General features: G+C 36.3%; 1 protein-coding gene across 4 annotated transcripts in view; it reads left to right on the top strand.

The window, feature by feature from the left end:
• The window catches only part of LOC114457501 (MAM domain-containing glycosylphosphatidylinositol anchor protein 2), a 257,718-nt gene that overhangs the window by 70,640 nt on the left and 170,472 nt on the right, over positions 1-16,606 (top strand). For all 4 annotated transcript variants that reach the window (XM_028439400.1, XM_028439396.1, XM_028439399.1 and 1 more), the window contains exon 2: positions 13,700-13,839. In XM_028439400.1, the coding sequence (XP_028295201.1) occupies positions 13,700-13,839 (140 nt within the window). The remainder of the gene's footprint in view (positions 1-13,699; positions 13,840-16,606) is intronic.

The raw sequence follows: 16,606 nt of genomic DNA, 5'->3' as shown, positions 1-16,606 counted from the left end.
TGCACAGAAAATATATAGATTTACGTTTTAAAAAAAATAATAAAGTGTGTGTGCGTGTGTTTTCTCAACAGCTATTTTTGAATAACTACATTTGGTTGGTTGAATTAAAAAAGAAAAAAGAAAAAAAAGCGGGTCGCGATTTAATGACTGGCAAAATGTGGCTCCCAGGGTGAGACCAGTTGAGAACCGCTGATGTATATAATTGTTATTTTACTTTGCAATATGGCTGGGCAAAAAAAAAAATGGTTTATTTGAGTTTTTTAAAAAACATTTTTTTTTATTCCTTTATTTATTTATTTATTTTCCCCACAGTTTTTTCAGACTTTTTCGCATTCCATCATTGTGGATTACCGTAGCACGATGTGATTTCTGAGATTTTTTTTTTTCAGCTAAAATCGCCCAGCCCTACTTTGCAACATACGTACAAAACAATGTTGAAAGACAATAGTATAAGATCCCGAAAATACTCCCGAAACAACATTTACACATATTTACAACTCCTTCATTTTATTTGTTTAAAGCTTTTCTTTAGCACTCCAAACTGTTCAAATATTGTTAAAAATACGGTTTTCCCAAACAGGACGATTAATCGTGATTAAAATATTGATTAAAAAAAATGAAATTATCATTTTCGCCATAATCGTGCAGCCCTAACTGCTACAAAATATGAATGAAAGTCACTCATCTACTATTCTAGCAGATCATTTTTCTGCATTTCTATTTGTCTGTTTCATTTTAAAATGCTATAGTTCAGCCTTGGTACCAATATGTGCATGAAATGTTGGTAAATAACAATGTAAACTTAAATAAATAAAACAATACTGATATATATTATTGTATAAGAATAATAGAATATTATTATTTAATGGACTGCTAACACTTACAGAAACTTTTAGATAATCTGTTCAGTCCTGGGGCTGGAAAACAGCTATTTCTGTTACTGTTAGTCACGCTATTTGACGACTGAATCTGTTTGTTTAAAGGTGGTAAACTTTGCTAAATAAACATTATGTCTGATGACGCACTACTGCGTCACAATGTTTTGGCAGCATGCATGACAGGATCTGTGCAGCCGTCTCTTTGTGCTGTGTGTGTGTGTGTGTGTGTGTGTGTGTTCAGCACCATGGACAGAGAACACTCTAACAGTCCCTGCACAGCTGCACAATAAACAGCAGACAGCAGGTCACAGCGTGAGGATCAAATGCTCTATTTGAAAAAGAAATCAGGGACTTTTTATCTTTTTTTGGATCTTATGCTCGAGCACCAGTTTCACTCATGTCACATCCTCTAAGATTGCCTTCATGACATAAAGCTTAGATGATTGTAATGGATGCTGCTGTATAGAGTCAGACTCCATAACCCCTGCTGCGTGATGCAATAACGTGGGAACACAGATGAATATATCCTGCAGATCTTTACATATCCTCATCTTTATATTCTACCATCATATTTTTTTTTTTTACACATTTTTTTTTTCCCACAGTTTTATACTGGCTTGTACACAAAATCCCAAAAGCACTCCTGCATACACACTCATTTTGTTATTAAGTGTTTGCATTAACAATAGACCCAAGTGCTTGCAGATAGAAATGGATGCGTCTGCGCCTACACTATAGATGCAACACCGGGAAATGATGCTTGGACTAATTTAAAAAGTATTTGTACTGTGGGGTGGCTTTATGGAACTATCGTGATGAAACAATTAAACTAAGTATGAATATAATGCAGTTTAACAAAAATCTACAAAAGATACTGTATATCTTTGAAAAGTACAGAAATGAAGGAGAATGTAATTTGAAAGATGTTTAGATGGGGGGCACGTGCGTGCAGCGCCCCTCTTGCTGCGACGACGTGGGAGTGAGGGGGGATGGGGGATGGGTCGATTGCTTTGAGAGACCAGGTGATCAATTCCATAATTTTGGTTTTTGGATAGAAATGTAGAGAAAGGCTCCTATTAGATTCTGACAAGACAGCACAAGACAAAGCAAGCAGCAGCAGGGCAGATAAGGGGAGTGAGAGGGAGCAGAGAAAAAAGTAAGTTGATGGTTTTTTGTTCCATTTTTCTTAATATTCAAGTATTTATTTGTATTGCCCTTTTAATTTATTTCTTTGGATTTTGCATTTGTTAATGGTGAAGAACGGGGGTAGGACAGGCATAGGGTTCTTCCTATCCGTCATCGAACTAATCAAATGTGTATTATATTGAAATGTTTTTATTTGATAGAGATTTCTGTTGAGATTTATTATTTGTTTTCTTTTTTATCTAATTTTTTATTTGTTCTAAATAAATAAATAAAAAACATAAATAACCTTCCATATAACAGTTTAGAGGACTTGTGTTCCACCATAATGAGCTTTTACTCATGTTTCAGTGACAATGACCATTTATTCATGTACATGTTATTTATTTCATTTTTTTTTTTACGAGCTGGCGTCCGCAATAAGTCCTGCCATCCCTGCAAAGTGTTTGTGTTTTCCAGCCCACAGTCCACCCACCTATCCCAACCCTCATCAATAAATACATATAACAGGGTAGACATGCAAGTGCATTATAGTGTGCAATCAATTCACTCTGACAATTCCTGTTCTAATACTATGCATTGCGCTGCTAACAAACCATTTCATAGCCATACACACATGGATGATCCTAACGGATGAGTAGCTTGTAGAGTACGGCGTGAAAAAAGCGCTGGGGGTAGCATAAGCTTTCACTTTCAGAAGATACTGGCACTGAAAATAAGAGATTGTTGTGGCTTTAGTCGGATTCTAAAAGATTAAATTGAGTTTTTGTTATTTTTAATGCAGTGCAGTTTCTCTAGAACAGGGGTTTCAAATTAATTTCAGTTCTGTGCCAAATACAGACCAGTTTGATCTAAAGTGGCCCATAGATTTTTGGCAGAAAAAGAGCAATTTCAAGATGACTGTGCAATTCAAGGTATAGATTACTTATAACGTATATGACACAGAGTGACCTTAAACTTAAATTAACTTACATTTCCTTGAAATTGTGAACAACTGTTATTTAATTTAGTATAAAAAATTGAGGAAATCTGTAAGATTTTGACAAAAAAAAGTTTTTTTCATCAATTTGAGATAAAAAATAAATACTATCATCGTGTAATATAAGCATGGGGAATTTGTAAATGTGTATCCAGGTGTATTTGGAGTTTTTATTGTGTAATTTACACAATGATGCATTTTCACTTTCTCCTGAGGGCCAAATTAAATGCTCTAAAGGGCCGGATTTGGCCCACAGGCCTTGAGTTTGAGACGTGCTCTCTGGCATATTGATGTTGATTATTATTATGACATTTTTAAGGTCTGAAAGGTCTAATATGTGAGAACAAACAAGTTAATAGATATTCCTAGCTGTGAATGACTCCACACTTTCTGGCTTTCATGGAACACTCATTTTATGTATGTATTTTTTTATTTTTTTTTCATCATTAATTAAATGTTTAAAATAAAACAGACGTATACACATTGTTCACTAGCAACAAAAATCTGACCAACACAACAGGCCCCTAGTTAGTGTAGAATAGAGCGTTTAGCTGTTAAATGTAGCTAAGAGTGAGTATGTGATTAAACATCTGCCTGTTGGTTGAAAGCATGTGATGAATAGCAATGCTGCTTCCACATCTGTCCTCAGCCAATTTATTCGCATATTGATGTGTTCCAGCTAAGCAGACTTTCCTTTTTATAAATAATGAGGTAATGTTACTCAACAGGATTTCGCTGAATACAATAATAAACACAAGACAGGTGTTTATTTTTGTGATTTTAAAACCTGTTTTTCCACTGCATTAAAGGTGCAGTCCGTGACTCTCAGATCCCTTTCTTCCCCTCCCTCCCCGCTGCTCTCTTGCCCTGCCTCCAAACTTTCCAAAGTCCCTCCCTCAAGGAAGAAGCTAACGTTTGCCAGACAGCAACATCACAGCAATATAACATGATCTGTTAAAAGCTGCATTTACTGCAGCGCTTCTCTCTCTCTCTCTCCCAATGTGCACACACCTCAGCAGCAGCAGCAACAACTCAGTCTCACTTACAGCAGCCCACACGGAGGCTGCTGCACGCACATGAACAACACATGCACCACAGAGTTCTAGTGTAACAATTACAAATCAAACAATGTAAATCAAGCAGCAGTAAATACCTTTCAAGCAGAAAAGTCACGATTTCCATCTTTTACTGTTCCAGACCATACACTGTAAAAAAAAAAAAAAGAAAAAAAAAAGACTGCGCTCTAGCTCCGGGAAAGGGGTGGGGCCTGTGAGCAACAGCTGTCAGACAGCCCATCAAACACAATCCTGGCTCTGATTGGTTCTTTTTGCTCGGTCGCGGTGCATTCTGGCAATTTGCCAAAGGCTTCAGGAGCAGCAGGGGGGACTCAATGAGTCTGTTTTTTTTTCACACAAACTACTAGTTTTATGTAAAGCTGTCCTTACAAAGTGACAGCTTTAGAAAATATGACAAAAAGTCACTTTTATAAGAGTTGCAGACTGCACCTTTAAGTGGATTTTTGGACTGTATAACATAGAACTGTGCAGGAGGTTTGGTTATCCACTGGTGTCATTGTTTATGATTATCAACCCAAAGAAACTGAGTTATTGAGTAAAATCCGAAAGTGTTTCTGATAATATTGATGCATGCATGACTGGTTTCTCCAATTCTGGATAAACACTTTCTACATCCAGAAAATCTGATTATAGGCCCTTGAATTGAATGAACAGCCATCACTGCCTGGATTGCATTAAACCACTTCTCAGTTGTTGTTGTTTTTTTCCAATAGTCTGGCGCTGTTTGCAGTACAGCAACCATTAAATGGTTTGTCTTGTGACCAGCAAAATCATCATTAGCATGAAGAATATAAATTAAAACTAAGTAGAGTGATAACCATTGCATTTCTCTTCGGTGTAGTTATAGTCTGTATCGTAAGCTTTGATTCCGGAGCCAGAAAACTAGCAATGCATAGTTACTGGTCCTCGGTGTTTGGTTTCATATGATCCCCAGCTGTTGGAGGTTTTTCCTCTCTCAAACATTCATTTGTTTGTCAAATTTTGAGTTGCTTTCATAGCCAACAACTGCTTCTGCCATTTAGGCTCACCAGAATTCTAGTGACATGTCTGTTTTGAGTTGAATCCAATTGAAACGTCACTGGTGGTAGTGGATAAATGTTCCCATCTTTGCTATCTGAGGCAGAAAACAAGCCTTGTTGGCAGCTGCTCATTCACTACACAGGGACAGAATACAACCACGCAAAGTGATGTCACTGTTATAGAAATTACATATCAAAATGAAAGAAAAAAAAAAGAAATACAGACTCTTGCTTTTAGCCTGTGGCTCCTGCGCTTTGTTCTGTTTTTATGTGTATTACCAGCGGGCGACTGTGTGTTTGTGTGCAGAGAGTTTTCATTTGTTTTCATGCAAATAGCACGGGAGAAGTGAGAGGGAGTGACACTCCAGGCAAAAAATGCACATTTATGCTAATGTCACATTTCACCCCATAGGTTCACATTAACAACAGCTGCAACAACACAGTTTAATCACATGAGCGTGTCGAGCAAATAAGCAAGATTCAAATTACCTTTGCAGCGTGATTCTGCTTCCAATGCATCAAACGATTCACAAATTACCAATAACTGCTTCAATTCTTCGAGAAAGACTAGGGCAGAAAATTAATTCATCGTTTTAAATCGATTTTCCTTCTAATGGCCTGATAGCGATTGCAGCACTGTGAGCTCAGTTCCTAATGTATACATTCATATTGTCAATAATGCACCAAGGTAGAGTTAGTTTCTACTATTTACAGCATTAGTTATCTGATAATCTATTCCATATTCAAGTAAAATTGGTACTGTGATGAAAAAATAAAACAATAATAATTAACCACGATTGAGCTCTTGTGAATCAAACTGAAACAAACCAGCTCCAAGAATTACTCTCTAATGATTGTGAACAGGGTTGGGGTCAATTAGTTACAATTATGTTTTCAATTACCCATGTTAAATTACCATTCAGTTACAATTACAGTGACCAGCATTTTTCCTATTGCAAATAAATTATAATTATTTTTTTATCCCCAGAAAGTCAATTACAATTACGTTCTCAATTACTGAAGTACAATAACAGTTATTGACAATTACTGAGTCTGAAATAACTAATCTAATAAAAGTTCACTTTCCTCTGGTGTTATCATCTGTAAAATACACTAAAAACAAATATCTTTCTACTAATTCCTTGCTTGTTCATTGGTTGTTGTTAGGCGTCCTAATCAATGAAAATATAGGTTTTAATATTTTTGGTGTGGGCATCTGAGCCTTTTTTGTGCTGATTTAAAATTAAAAAAAAATTAACTACATATGTGTAGAAATGTACATATTGTAGAACTGTAACATGGTTCCCCAGTTTTGCGTTAAATTACAATTGGCAATTCAGTCTGGACCGCTTTAGTCAAAATAAATGATTTATTTACAATATTTATGCATTGGAATTTACATAGCGCCTTCAAGAGATTACAATTTATTTACCATGGCGACAGCAACACATTTTTAAAATTACAGTTACAAATATAACTACATCATAATTATCAATCATGCGATTACGATTATAATTGACCCAAACCCTGGTTGTGAATATGTTAAAAGTTTCCTTTTTAAAGTATCGCAATGATTCTATGGTTAAGGTCGTCAAAGGTTTCATACCACACTCTCTCATCCATGTCCTTATAGACCTTGCATTGACTCGTAAAACAGGAAGTGGCATTGAACACATGAAACCCATGGATGGGTGGATTTCTTCACACTACTGCGCCCATAAGTCACTTATTCCCTCACAAACGTGTGTTGACACTGTCTGCATGCCTAGGGACTTGATTTCATACACCTGCAAGTATGGACGTGATAGTAATGGCTGAATTCAATCATAAGGAAGGGCTTCCATTGATTTTTGCCAATAGGCTGTGTGTTATCATATAGAATAGCGTCTACATTTCAGTGCTCTTAAGGTTTTAAATAAATTGAAATTGAGGGGTATCGTTATAGAAAAAAGGCTCAGGTGCCCAAACCAAATACATTAATACCAATATTTGTATGGATAAGGAAGCATAACAAGGTAATGAAGAGAAAAAAAAACTAACTGGACGATTGGTAATATTTTTTAGTGTATTTTACAGCTGATTTAAGACATGGGTCAAAACTGACCCGTTATCCTTAGAGACGCTAACAGGAAGCTAACACAAGAGGAAGGTCACATTTTATGGGGTTATTTATTCAGTAATTGTGATCAATTGAATTTGAACTTTAGTAATTGAAAACATAATTGTAATTGAGTTTCAGTGGAAAAATAATAATTGTAATTATTATTTCACCTTTTTCAATATTATTGCTAATGTTCAGCTATTGCTAGTGTTAATGCTAGGTGAATGCTATTGCTAGCTAATGCCAATGCTAGGCTAATGCTATTGTTAGGTTAATGTTAATTATAGGCTAATGCTAATGCCAAGCTAATGTTATTGCTAGGCTATTGCTAACACTAGTTTAATGCTAGGTTAATGCTAATGCTTGGTTAATGCTTTTACTAAATTAAAGTTAGGCTAATGCTATTGCTAGGTTAATGTTAATTCTAGGCTAATGCTATTGCTAGATTAATGTTTTTGCTAGGCTAATGTTAACACGAGGTTAATGCTAACACTCGGCTAATGTTAACGTCAGATTAATGCTAAAGTTAACGCTAGGTTAATGCTAACGCAAGGCTAATGCTATGTTAATGTTAACGCTTGGTTAAAGGTAATGCTAAGCTAATGCAGTGCGATGCGGGCCAGCGCCTGCATTGTCACTTGCATTTTCTTCAGGAAATGCAAATATTCTTGTTTTAATTGTAAAATGGAAAAATAGCTGGTCACCACAATCATAATTTAGATGTAATTGAACATGGATAATTGAAGATTTAATTGTAATTGAAAAATTTAATTGACCTGTCAAAAAGCAACCGTTGCAGTGCAGGCAATCAATGAGGAAACCAGGCTCCAGGTTTTGTTGCATCAGTTTTTATCTTTTATTTTTTAATTTGCACCACCAGCATAGTGCACTTCAATCTCCATATACATCCCTATATACAGGTGCACCCCTAATTAGCCTGTACCAAGCATGGGGGTGACTTTTAATTTCCATATTAAAAGTACAACAAACATTTACACAAACAATTCCTAACAGACACCGTTACAAACAATAACCCTGTATTAATATCATTAACCTTATTCACATCTCCTAAATGATTAAAGTACATATTTACATTGATTTACAAACATCAAGCTCCCCGTTCCTAGTCTCTACTTGGTCTCTCCCACCTGGAACTATAAAAGGAAAGAAAAGAGAGCATGCACAGTTAAGCTTTGTTGAAGATCACATCATATATATATATATATATATATATATATATATATGTGTTATTTATCAATTATTCTAAAATGTATTTCCTGTTTTATCACTAGATGAATCTTGAAATCCTGCGTCATGATTAAATGACAACTTAAACAAATTCATTAAACCAATACAACAAAATGTTTTTTCTTAATGAAATTAAGCACTGCTAGTATGTTATCACAGTTCACCCTTTTTAAATTATAACAGTCCATAAGTAACGTCACCTCGTCGTTGCAGACCCCAACCCTGAAATGAGCAATTGTTCTTTTTTTTTTTCCAAAGTGGAGCATTAAGTGAGAGGAGAGTGAAAGTCAAACAGACAGCTTCATTACACAGTAGCATTTCCCTGTTGTCTGCATAATAAACGTGGGTGTGGAGGATTGAGTAAAGATGTGAAGGTGGCTGTCTCAGGCCTGCTGTGATGTGTTTAAAGCTTTGTCCATCACACTATCCATTCAAACAGGACATCTCTATTTCAGCCATGTCACTGCATTGACGTCTCATTCTATCCAAACCCTGTCCTTACATCGTCTGCTTTATTTGTCCATTTTTCCTCCAAGATCACTTTTCCTAATGCACTGAGTGGTTGCATTATTAAAAAAAAAAAAAAAAAAGTGAATAAACAGAATTACGTTGTAATGACAGTGATTTTACCTCCAGCTTTTGGCAAAGCGATTTGAAAATGTTGCCATACAGAGATATGGGCAGCTGTGGGGACATTAGTGCGCTCATTATGTACACTGAGGAGTGGCTTATTTCAGCTTTTTTCTCGCTGCAAGCTAAGTGTTGTTTGCATCCAGAAACAAGTGAATGTGTACTTAAGTGTGTACGTGCGGTGTGATAAGCGAGAGGGATCATTAATTGCGGGTGTTTCTCTGCTTTCCTCCAGGACTGATAGTATACTGCAGAGATACTGGCTCATTGGAGTAAATGACATTAGCTCTTTGTTGAACCAGTGCCCTTGGGTCTTGTTTCCAAGCCTTTTTTTTTGTTTTAAGTGGCAGCCTAGCGTGAAGCGCTCTTACACCGAGACTATTTCTCAAGTGCTTATATTCTCCCCTATGGAATTCACCAGCAGGGCATTCATCTCCAAATACAGAGTGTGGAGCCAAACGAGTAGGTGACAGAGTTAGCTAGTTAGCATCTGCACAAGCATTCATCAGTCTGTAGCGTTTTGCCAGGCAGGGCATGGATTAACAAGCTGGCTCAAGCTGGGTTTCCATTGCAGATTTTTGCAAAATAAAAGCGATATTTGTAAATGTCGACAAAAGTATAATTGTGCTTTGAACTTGTTTCCATTAACTCATTCAGTACTAGCCATTTTCAAAATTTCCAGCCGTTTTAGAGCATTTTGACTAATTTTTAAAGACCCACAGAATATTTTGTAGATTTTGTTTCTAGCTTGTTTTGTTCTTCTGTAATCCGCAGTTCAATAGAGGTAACTTTCACACAAATCGCCAGTTTGTGACAATAAGCTGAGAAAAACGGCTTTTTCTGAAAAAACCTATTAGTGACTTTGAAGCATTTTTTTTTCTTTTTTTGCTTTAGGGACACCTCAACATTGGTTTCCTTCTATAAATCTACAAAAACAACACTGAGACCAGGCTTTTGATGGCAAAATTATTATTATTTTGCTATCTGAGTTGAATGGATTTCTTACTGTATTTTGGCAGTCCTCCAAGTCTCTCCCCCCATCAGTCTCCCCACACGCAACTTCCTCTTCCTCCCGGACATGCCGAATCTCACCGCTTGCCCTGTTTTTTTTTTTATTGTTTTCTCTCACCATCGCCACACTCTCAATAGTCCACTCAGGTTCCACACATTCTCTGGTCGAGTGTAAGCTGCTGTGAATTTCAGCATCAACTCTGTAGCGCCATTTTCTGTCTTGTAAACTCAATCAATCAATCAATCTTTTATTTGCATAGCGCCAAATCATAACTAATGGTATCTCAAGACACTTTACAGTAGAGCAGTCTTAAGGACGGACTCTTCATTTTATGGATACACACATTTGCGTATATACACATACAGTACATATGTATCCCACACCCAACTCTTTTGCTCTCCTTCTGAGCTCTGCACAAAACTGGTGATCTCTCAGCGCTGTAGGTGCGCTGTTGCCACCTACATGTCACTAGTTGGTCACTACATCATTGTCCAAGTTAGATATTCACCGGAGAGCTTCATCACACGGACTCCTAGCAACCCCAGCCGAAAAACACAACCGACATCTATAGACGTCAATGGCACTCAACGTTACTAAACCAAATGACGTCTATACACGTCAATGGCACTCAGTGAGTTAATGGTTGTTTTGGCTAGGAGCCTCGTAACTCCCGTGGATTCTCATCTCGCGAGATTTCGCTGCAGGAAGATGGAAGAACACTAATTTATTTAATTTCATTTATTTATTTAGCGCACATTAAAAAAAAAAAAAAAAAATGCTCATGCTAACATTTACCGTGATAGGCAGTGATTTATATAACACCGTTTATGCTTAACTTTCACAAGCACAGTCTGAGGAGTGTTATCAAACAGTACACTTAAACATACTCACAAGCATATGTTTTTTCAAGCCGAAAATACAAGAACTTAGTAGAGATCGGTAGACCATGGCTTTCAAGATGGCGACTTTCGACTACTATGGCAACAGTGTGAGGCCAGAACACACAAACTCACCCGGACCTTTACAGTCTATGACACAATCCCAACAGGAAACAGCGACCCCAACTTACAATATATTACATAGACAGCACAAGGAGTGTGTATTTTTATTTGTTTAGTATGAATAAATGTTACCATTTGTGTTAAGTTTGCCTTTGTGTGATTACGTCATTAAAATCAGTTTAATTAAAATTATTTTATACAAACTGTATTGTTTTGATGCCATAATTTGCCTTAACACACTTTGCTTTGTGTCAATTTTTGAATCGAGAATCAGTTAAAACGAGAATCGATTTTGAATCGAGTCTTGAGACCCCCAAAGATTCACATCCCTACATTTCAATATTAAAACGTCAGAAATTCCTCTTTGTGAAAGCGTAAAAACTTTTGAGCAATATTTGAGTGTTTTTTCTAAATTCAGGTGTTTCCATTACCAGTTTTTATTGCACTATTTAGATTTTGCGCATTTCCAAGGGTAATGGAAACACGGGTTCACTGCTTTCAAGGAGGAGTGCTGCTTTGCTCATTAGCATCACTTTCCGGATAGAAGCAGAACTGCTGCCGGGCCTGCACAGGAAGCTTCTCTCCTAACATGAAAGAAAGAAAGAAAGAAAGAAGAGCAACTCCTGGTGATTTCGTCTTTCTTTTTTTTTTTTTCTTCCCCATCTTCCCCAATTTGTACTCCTCCCACTAATCATATCCTGCATCCGCTCTCTAAATCATCTCATCCCCCAACCTCTTCACTAATCATGTAAGCTGGAGAGGAATATCATGTTAAACAGATGCTGTGTTGTCAGGGGTGCTACTACTTTTTTTTTTTTTTCACAGCCCATTGCAAATTAACTATTTACTCAGCAGCCAGCGTCTACTATCAGCTCATGATTTACCAACGGTGTCTCGCTGTGCATTAGTGTGTAAATAGTAACACTCATGTGGGTCAACTAAGTGGTAGACTGGAGGAAAGACATAGTGGAGTTAGCGTACAGTCAAAGTCAAATCTGCACAATCACATTACCGTGAATATAAATGCACTTAGACAAGCTGAGCCCTTAATTGTACAATTTCAGCCAGGTTTGCAGTTTTCCAAACATAATTGCATGAGGTCATTGAAACGCTTCTTTATAAGAAGATTTTCTACAATAATAACCATTTCACACCACTTTTTTTGAGCCTTTGTAAGAGTAAAAGGTCAGAAACCGCTGGTCTTGCCATAGCATAGATTCACTTTAAAAGGTACAAGAACACATTGCAGGTGATATATTTTCATTACCATATTTGTTTTATTAACCTTTTAAAATGGGACTACTTTACAGTTTTCGAGTCACTGCGCCGACAATTTGAAATGACGTTATTGATGACGCCAAACGCCCCTTTTAGTCCATTGAGTTCTATAGGTGGTGAAGCATTCAGGATCATTTAGCAGCTTTTTCAGGCAAAATGACAACTTGGGTTGCTCTAAAAATCAGTAAAAGTTGAAACAAAAAAAAAAACAAAAAAAGTTGATGTATAACTATTTTGTTTACCAAAATTTGATGAACAAAATCCGGGAGCTGAAAAAAATCTGTGACCACAGGCGGCGAAAATGTAGAGTTGGAATTTCATGGCGTATTTGTGAAAGTAAAGTAGTCCCAGTTTTAAAAGTTAATAAAAACGAATATGGTGTGTTTCAGTGCAAAATAATGCGTTTTGTTAGGCATAGATCTTCTAATTAGGACATTTCAAAGGTTTTTGGCCACATTTGTTAAAAACAGTTTAGGATCCCTGGAAGCCTAACCAGGAACAGGAGTTACCAATAAGCCAAGTCTAGAAACCTGCATGCATGGCATCTACTGTACTTTTTATAACTTATGCGGCAATGTAACGTGCATTTGTCCCTCTCAAATAATCAGTTGAATAGATAAATAAAATAATTAACAAAAAAAAAGAGGGTAGCAGCTTTACAAGGAAAGTATTAACATAATACATTAACGTGTAAAAGGTTGCATTATATAAGGTTCACAAATTCATTTATTGTTCTGTGACACAAAAAATATACATATTTCACATGTTGTGCATAGCAATGTTTTATTTTGAACCTTATTCCAATCAATGTATTATACTGTATATGACTTTTAAATGTCTTTTTGTGTTAATCCTGGGATGGCTGGTCACCTGTCGAGGCTGTAACCTGCCTGTATTTTGCCCTTGTAATCTGGGATAAGAATCCCTGGGCTCTGTGACACTAATAACAGTAAGTGAGGAGAGAAGATGGATGGATGTGTGGACGAGGCAGGTGTTGAAAGTTGGTCCCTTTATTCAACTTTTATTGGACACAGTTGCAGCTTTTAGAAAATCAAAGCTTTAGTGAGTGCTATTAAGGTGAAATATAGTATATCACTGTCATTTTCTTTCTATATATATATATATATATATATATATTTTTTTTTTTTAAATCTTTTACATTCACCTCTGGTTGTGTGTGTGCTCTGTAGTGTGTAGCGGAAAACGTTGGCTTGAGGCTTGTTTATAGCAACACAACCTATTTAACTCAATTCACCGTCAACTGAGACCAACTTCTGGTGATGAAATGATTGAACTAATGACATACTTCATTGTTTTTTTTTTTTCCCCTGCAGCACCGCCGACTGTCCGCATCATCCACTCCGGGCATGCCTGTAATGTTGAGGAAGAGAGGCACACTGAGAGAGTGTACACCATTAGAGAAGGAGAGACCCTGGAACTCACATGTCTAGTGACGGGACATCCTCGACCACAGGTAAATCATCAGCTTTTCTTCTGTCTACACTTAATAATTAATTATTAATAATATATTAATGATATATTAACAATTGCCTTTTTTTTTTACTTACAATTACATTTTTAATTACCCATGTTCAGTTACAATTCATTTACGATTACAGTGACAAGAATTTTTTATTCCAATTGCAGTTAAATTGCAATTATTTTTAACCTCAGATATTAAATTTCAATTAAGTTATCAATTACTAAAGTTGAATTACAATTAATTGAAATAAATAACCTAATAAAAGTTAACTGTCCTCTTATGTTAGCTTTCTGTTAGCATCTCTTATAATAACGGGTCCTAAATCAGCTGTAAAATACACTAAAAACAAATATCTATCATCTAATTTCTTTTCGATCTATTGATCACCTTGTTCGGTTTCCTAATCAATGAAAATATAGGTTTTAATATTTTTGGTGAGGGCGTCTGAGTTTTTTTTGTGTATTTTTTTGAAATAGTAAATTGTGGGAAAGCTTGGTGTGAAACATATATTAATAAATGTTAACGTGTGTAGAACTGTACATAGAACAGTAACATGGTTCACAAGTTTTGCGCGAATTTATAATTGACAATTTTTTTAGACTTTTCATGACAAGTGAGGATTCATGTGCTGGCCCACATCACACTGCATTAGCAATAACCTAGCGTTAGCATTAGTATAGCATTAGCCTAACATTAGCATAGCATTAATATACCTTTAGCTTTAATATAGCGTTAGCATTAGCCTAGCATTTACCTAGTGATAGAATTAGCCTAGCGGTAGCATTAATCAAGCATTAGCATAGTGTTAGCATTAGTATAGTGTTAGTGTTAGCCTAGCATTAATGTTACGTTAGCGTTGTGTTAGCATTAGCCTAATATTAGCATTAGCATAGTGTTAGCATTAACCTAGCATTCGCTTAGTATTAGCGTTGCATTAGCATTAGCCTAGCATTATCCTAGTGTTAGCATTAGCCTAGCATTAGCATCTGCATTAACATAAGCGCGGCAATCGCTTTAGCCTAGCAATAATGTAGCCTAGCATTAGCATTATCTAAACTCAATTACAATTTAATTATGATTATAACAGCAACAGATTTTGAAAATTATAATCACGCCATAATTGTAATTATTTATCAATTACAATTTTAATTGACCCCAACCCTGCCTAAAACCTTTGAAATGTACATATTAGGAAATCTATGCCTAACAAAACACATTATTTTGCAGCAAATTCATTTTATTAACTTTTAAAAAAGGGAGTGCTTGTGCTCCGCCATCTTGAAATTTTGTGATTTCCTTTTGGAGTGAAATGTTCAAAACGGTAACGTAGTCCCATTTTTAAAAGTTAATAAAACAAATATGGTGCAAAAATAATGTGTTTTGTTCGACATAGATCTTCTAATAAGTACATTTCACAGGTTTTAGGCCACATTTGTAAAAACATTATAGGATCTCTGTAATATTGTCTCACAAACATGCAAAGTGAACCTACATTTTGTTTTCTGAATGGTTTTCCTTTTACAGAAATGTAATAATAAAAGAATACAGTGTTAAAAGGACATCCTCACCACGTCATTATTGAGAGTGAAAATCAATGGACATTGTGGCTGGTTTTTCTGTTGGTTTTCCAACCTGTTTAGGTGGTAAAGTGGCACATTGGATTTGAGTTTAGCTCTTGTTTAGTGAAGGTCATGAGTTTAAGCACCAGTGAGATCTTTTTCAGTTTGGATTCTATTTATTTTCTATTAAATCTTAGTTTGGTCTCTGTCTGTGGTTCATTAGTTCAGCGTGTTTCTCACTATGGATGAGTATGGATGGCTAAGAGGAAGTCGACTCCCCTCCTCCCTCCTGTTTCCACCTGGGTGTGCCCACTCTCCCGATTGCCTTCTTTCACTTTTTAAAGGCGTTTTTGTACGTTTGCTTGCTCATTTGCTTTTTCATTAGCCTTTATTTAGTCAGCAGAAGCACATTGAGATTAATAGTCTCTTTAACCAGTGTGTCCTGGCAGCAGTGTATAAAACAAGTTTACAGTGTCAAAATGACACTAAAATGTTATTTAAACAAATAAAAAGAGCAAACAAATTAATAGCACATTTGTAGTCAGTCTTCGCTTTTGTTGTTTTTGAATTTGAAGTTAATTACAAGTTTGGATCTTTTGGTTTTGGATTAAATAGACTGAAATCTTCGATTTACTCCTGCCTGCCTCCACTTTTTAAAAGAAAAAAAAAAGAACAGAAAATAAACAATTGACAGACTCTAGAGCCCTCAGGTAGTCTGGGAGTGTTCACAACAGGGGGCAAATAAACGATATGCTCACTCTTCCGCATCTATATTTGTTTCGGGCTCCAAGGGTTGCTGAATTGCAAATTTGGAGTTTTCAATTACCCTTACACACATTCTAGGTCAGAGACAGCAGGGGGAAAATGTTGAGAGATTTGTAAAATGATGTATACTTTGCTCTGAATGATCTTGACCCAAATACAATCGACCTTTGCTTCGAAATCAAATGAGTTTGAAACATATTTGGTTGCACTGTTTATTGGAACAACATAGTTTTCTTCTGCATTTCTGCATAGTTCCGTGTTGTCCCGCTCTGTTATTGTGCTACAGGTTTTGGGGGCACAGTATAAACACAGTGGACGGTTCAGGAACGATGAGGTCATCTGAGGTGAAAGTGGACCTGGGGCCTGTTTACTGATACTGGGGGCTGCTGAGAAAGAACACATAAAGGTTACTTCACTGGGCACAGGCATATGTG

Source organism: Gouania willdenowi, chromosome 24 (assembly GCF_900634775.1).
Source record: "Gouania willdenowi chromosome 24, fGouWil2.1, whole genome shotgun sequence".
Lineage (NCBI taxonomy): Eukaryota > Metazoa > Chordata > Actinopteri > Blenniiformes > Gobiesocidae > Gouania > Gouania willdenowi.
This window is presented reverse-complemented; position numbering and strand designations above follow the sequence as displayed.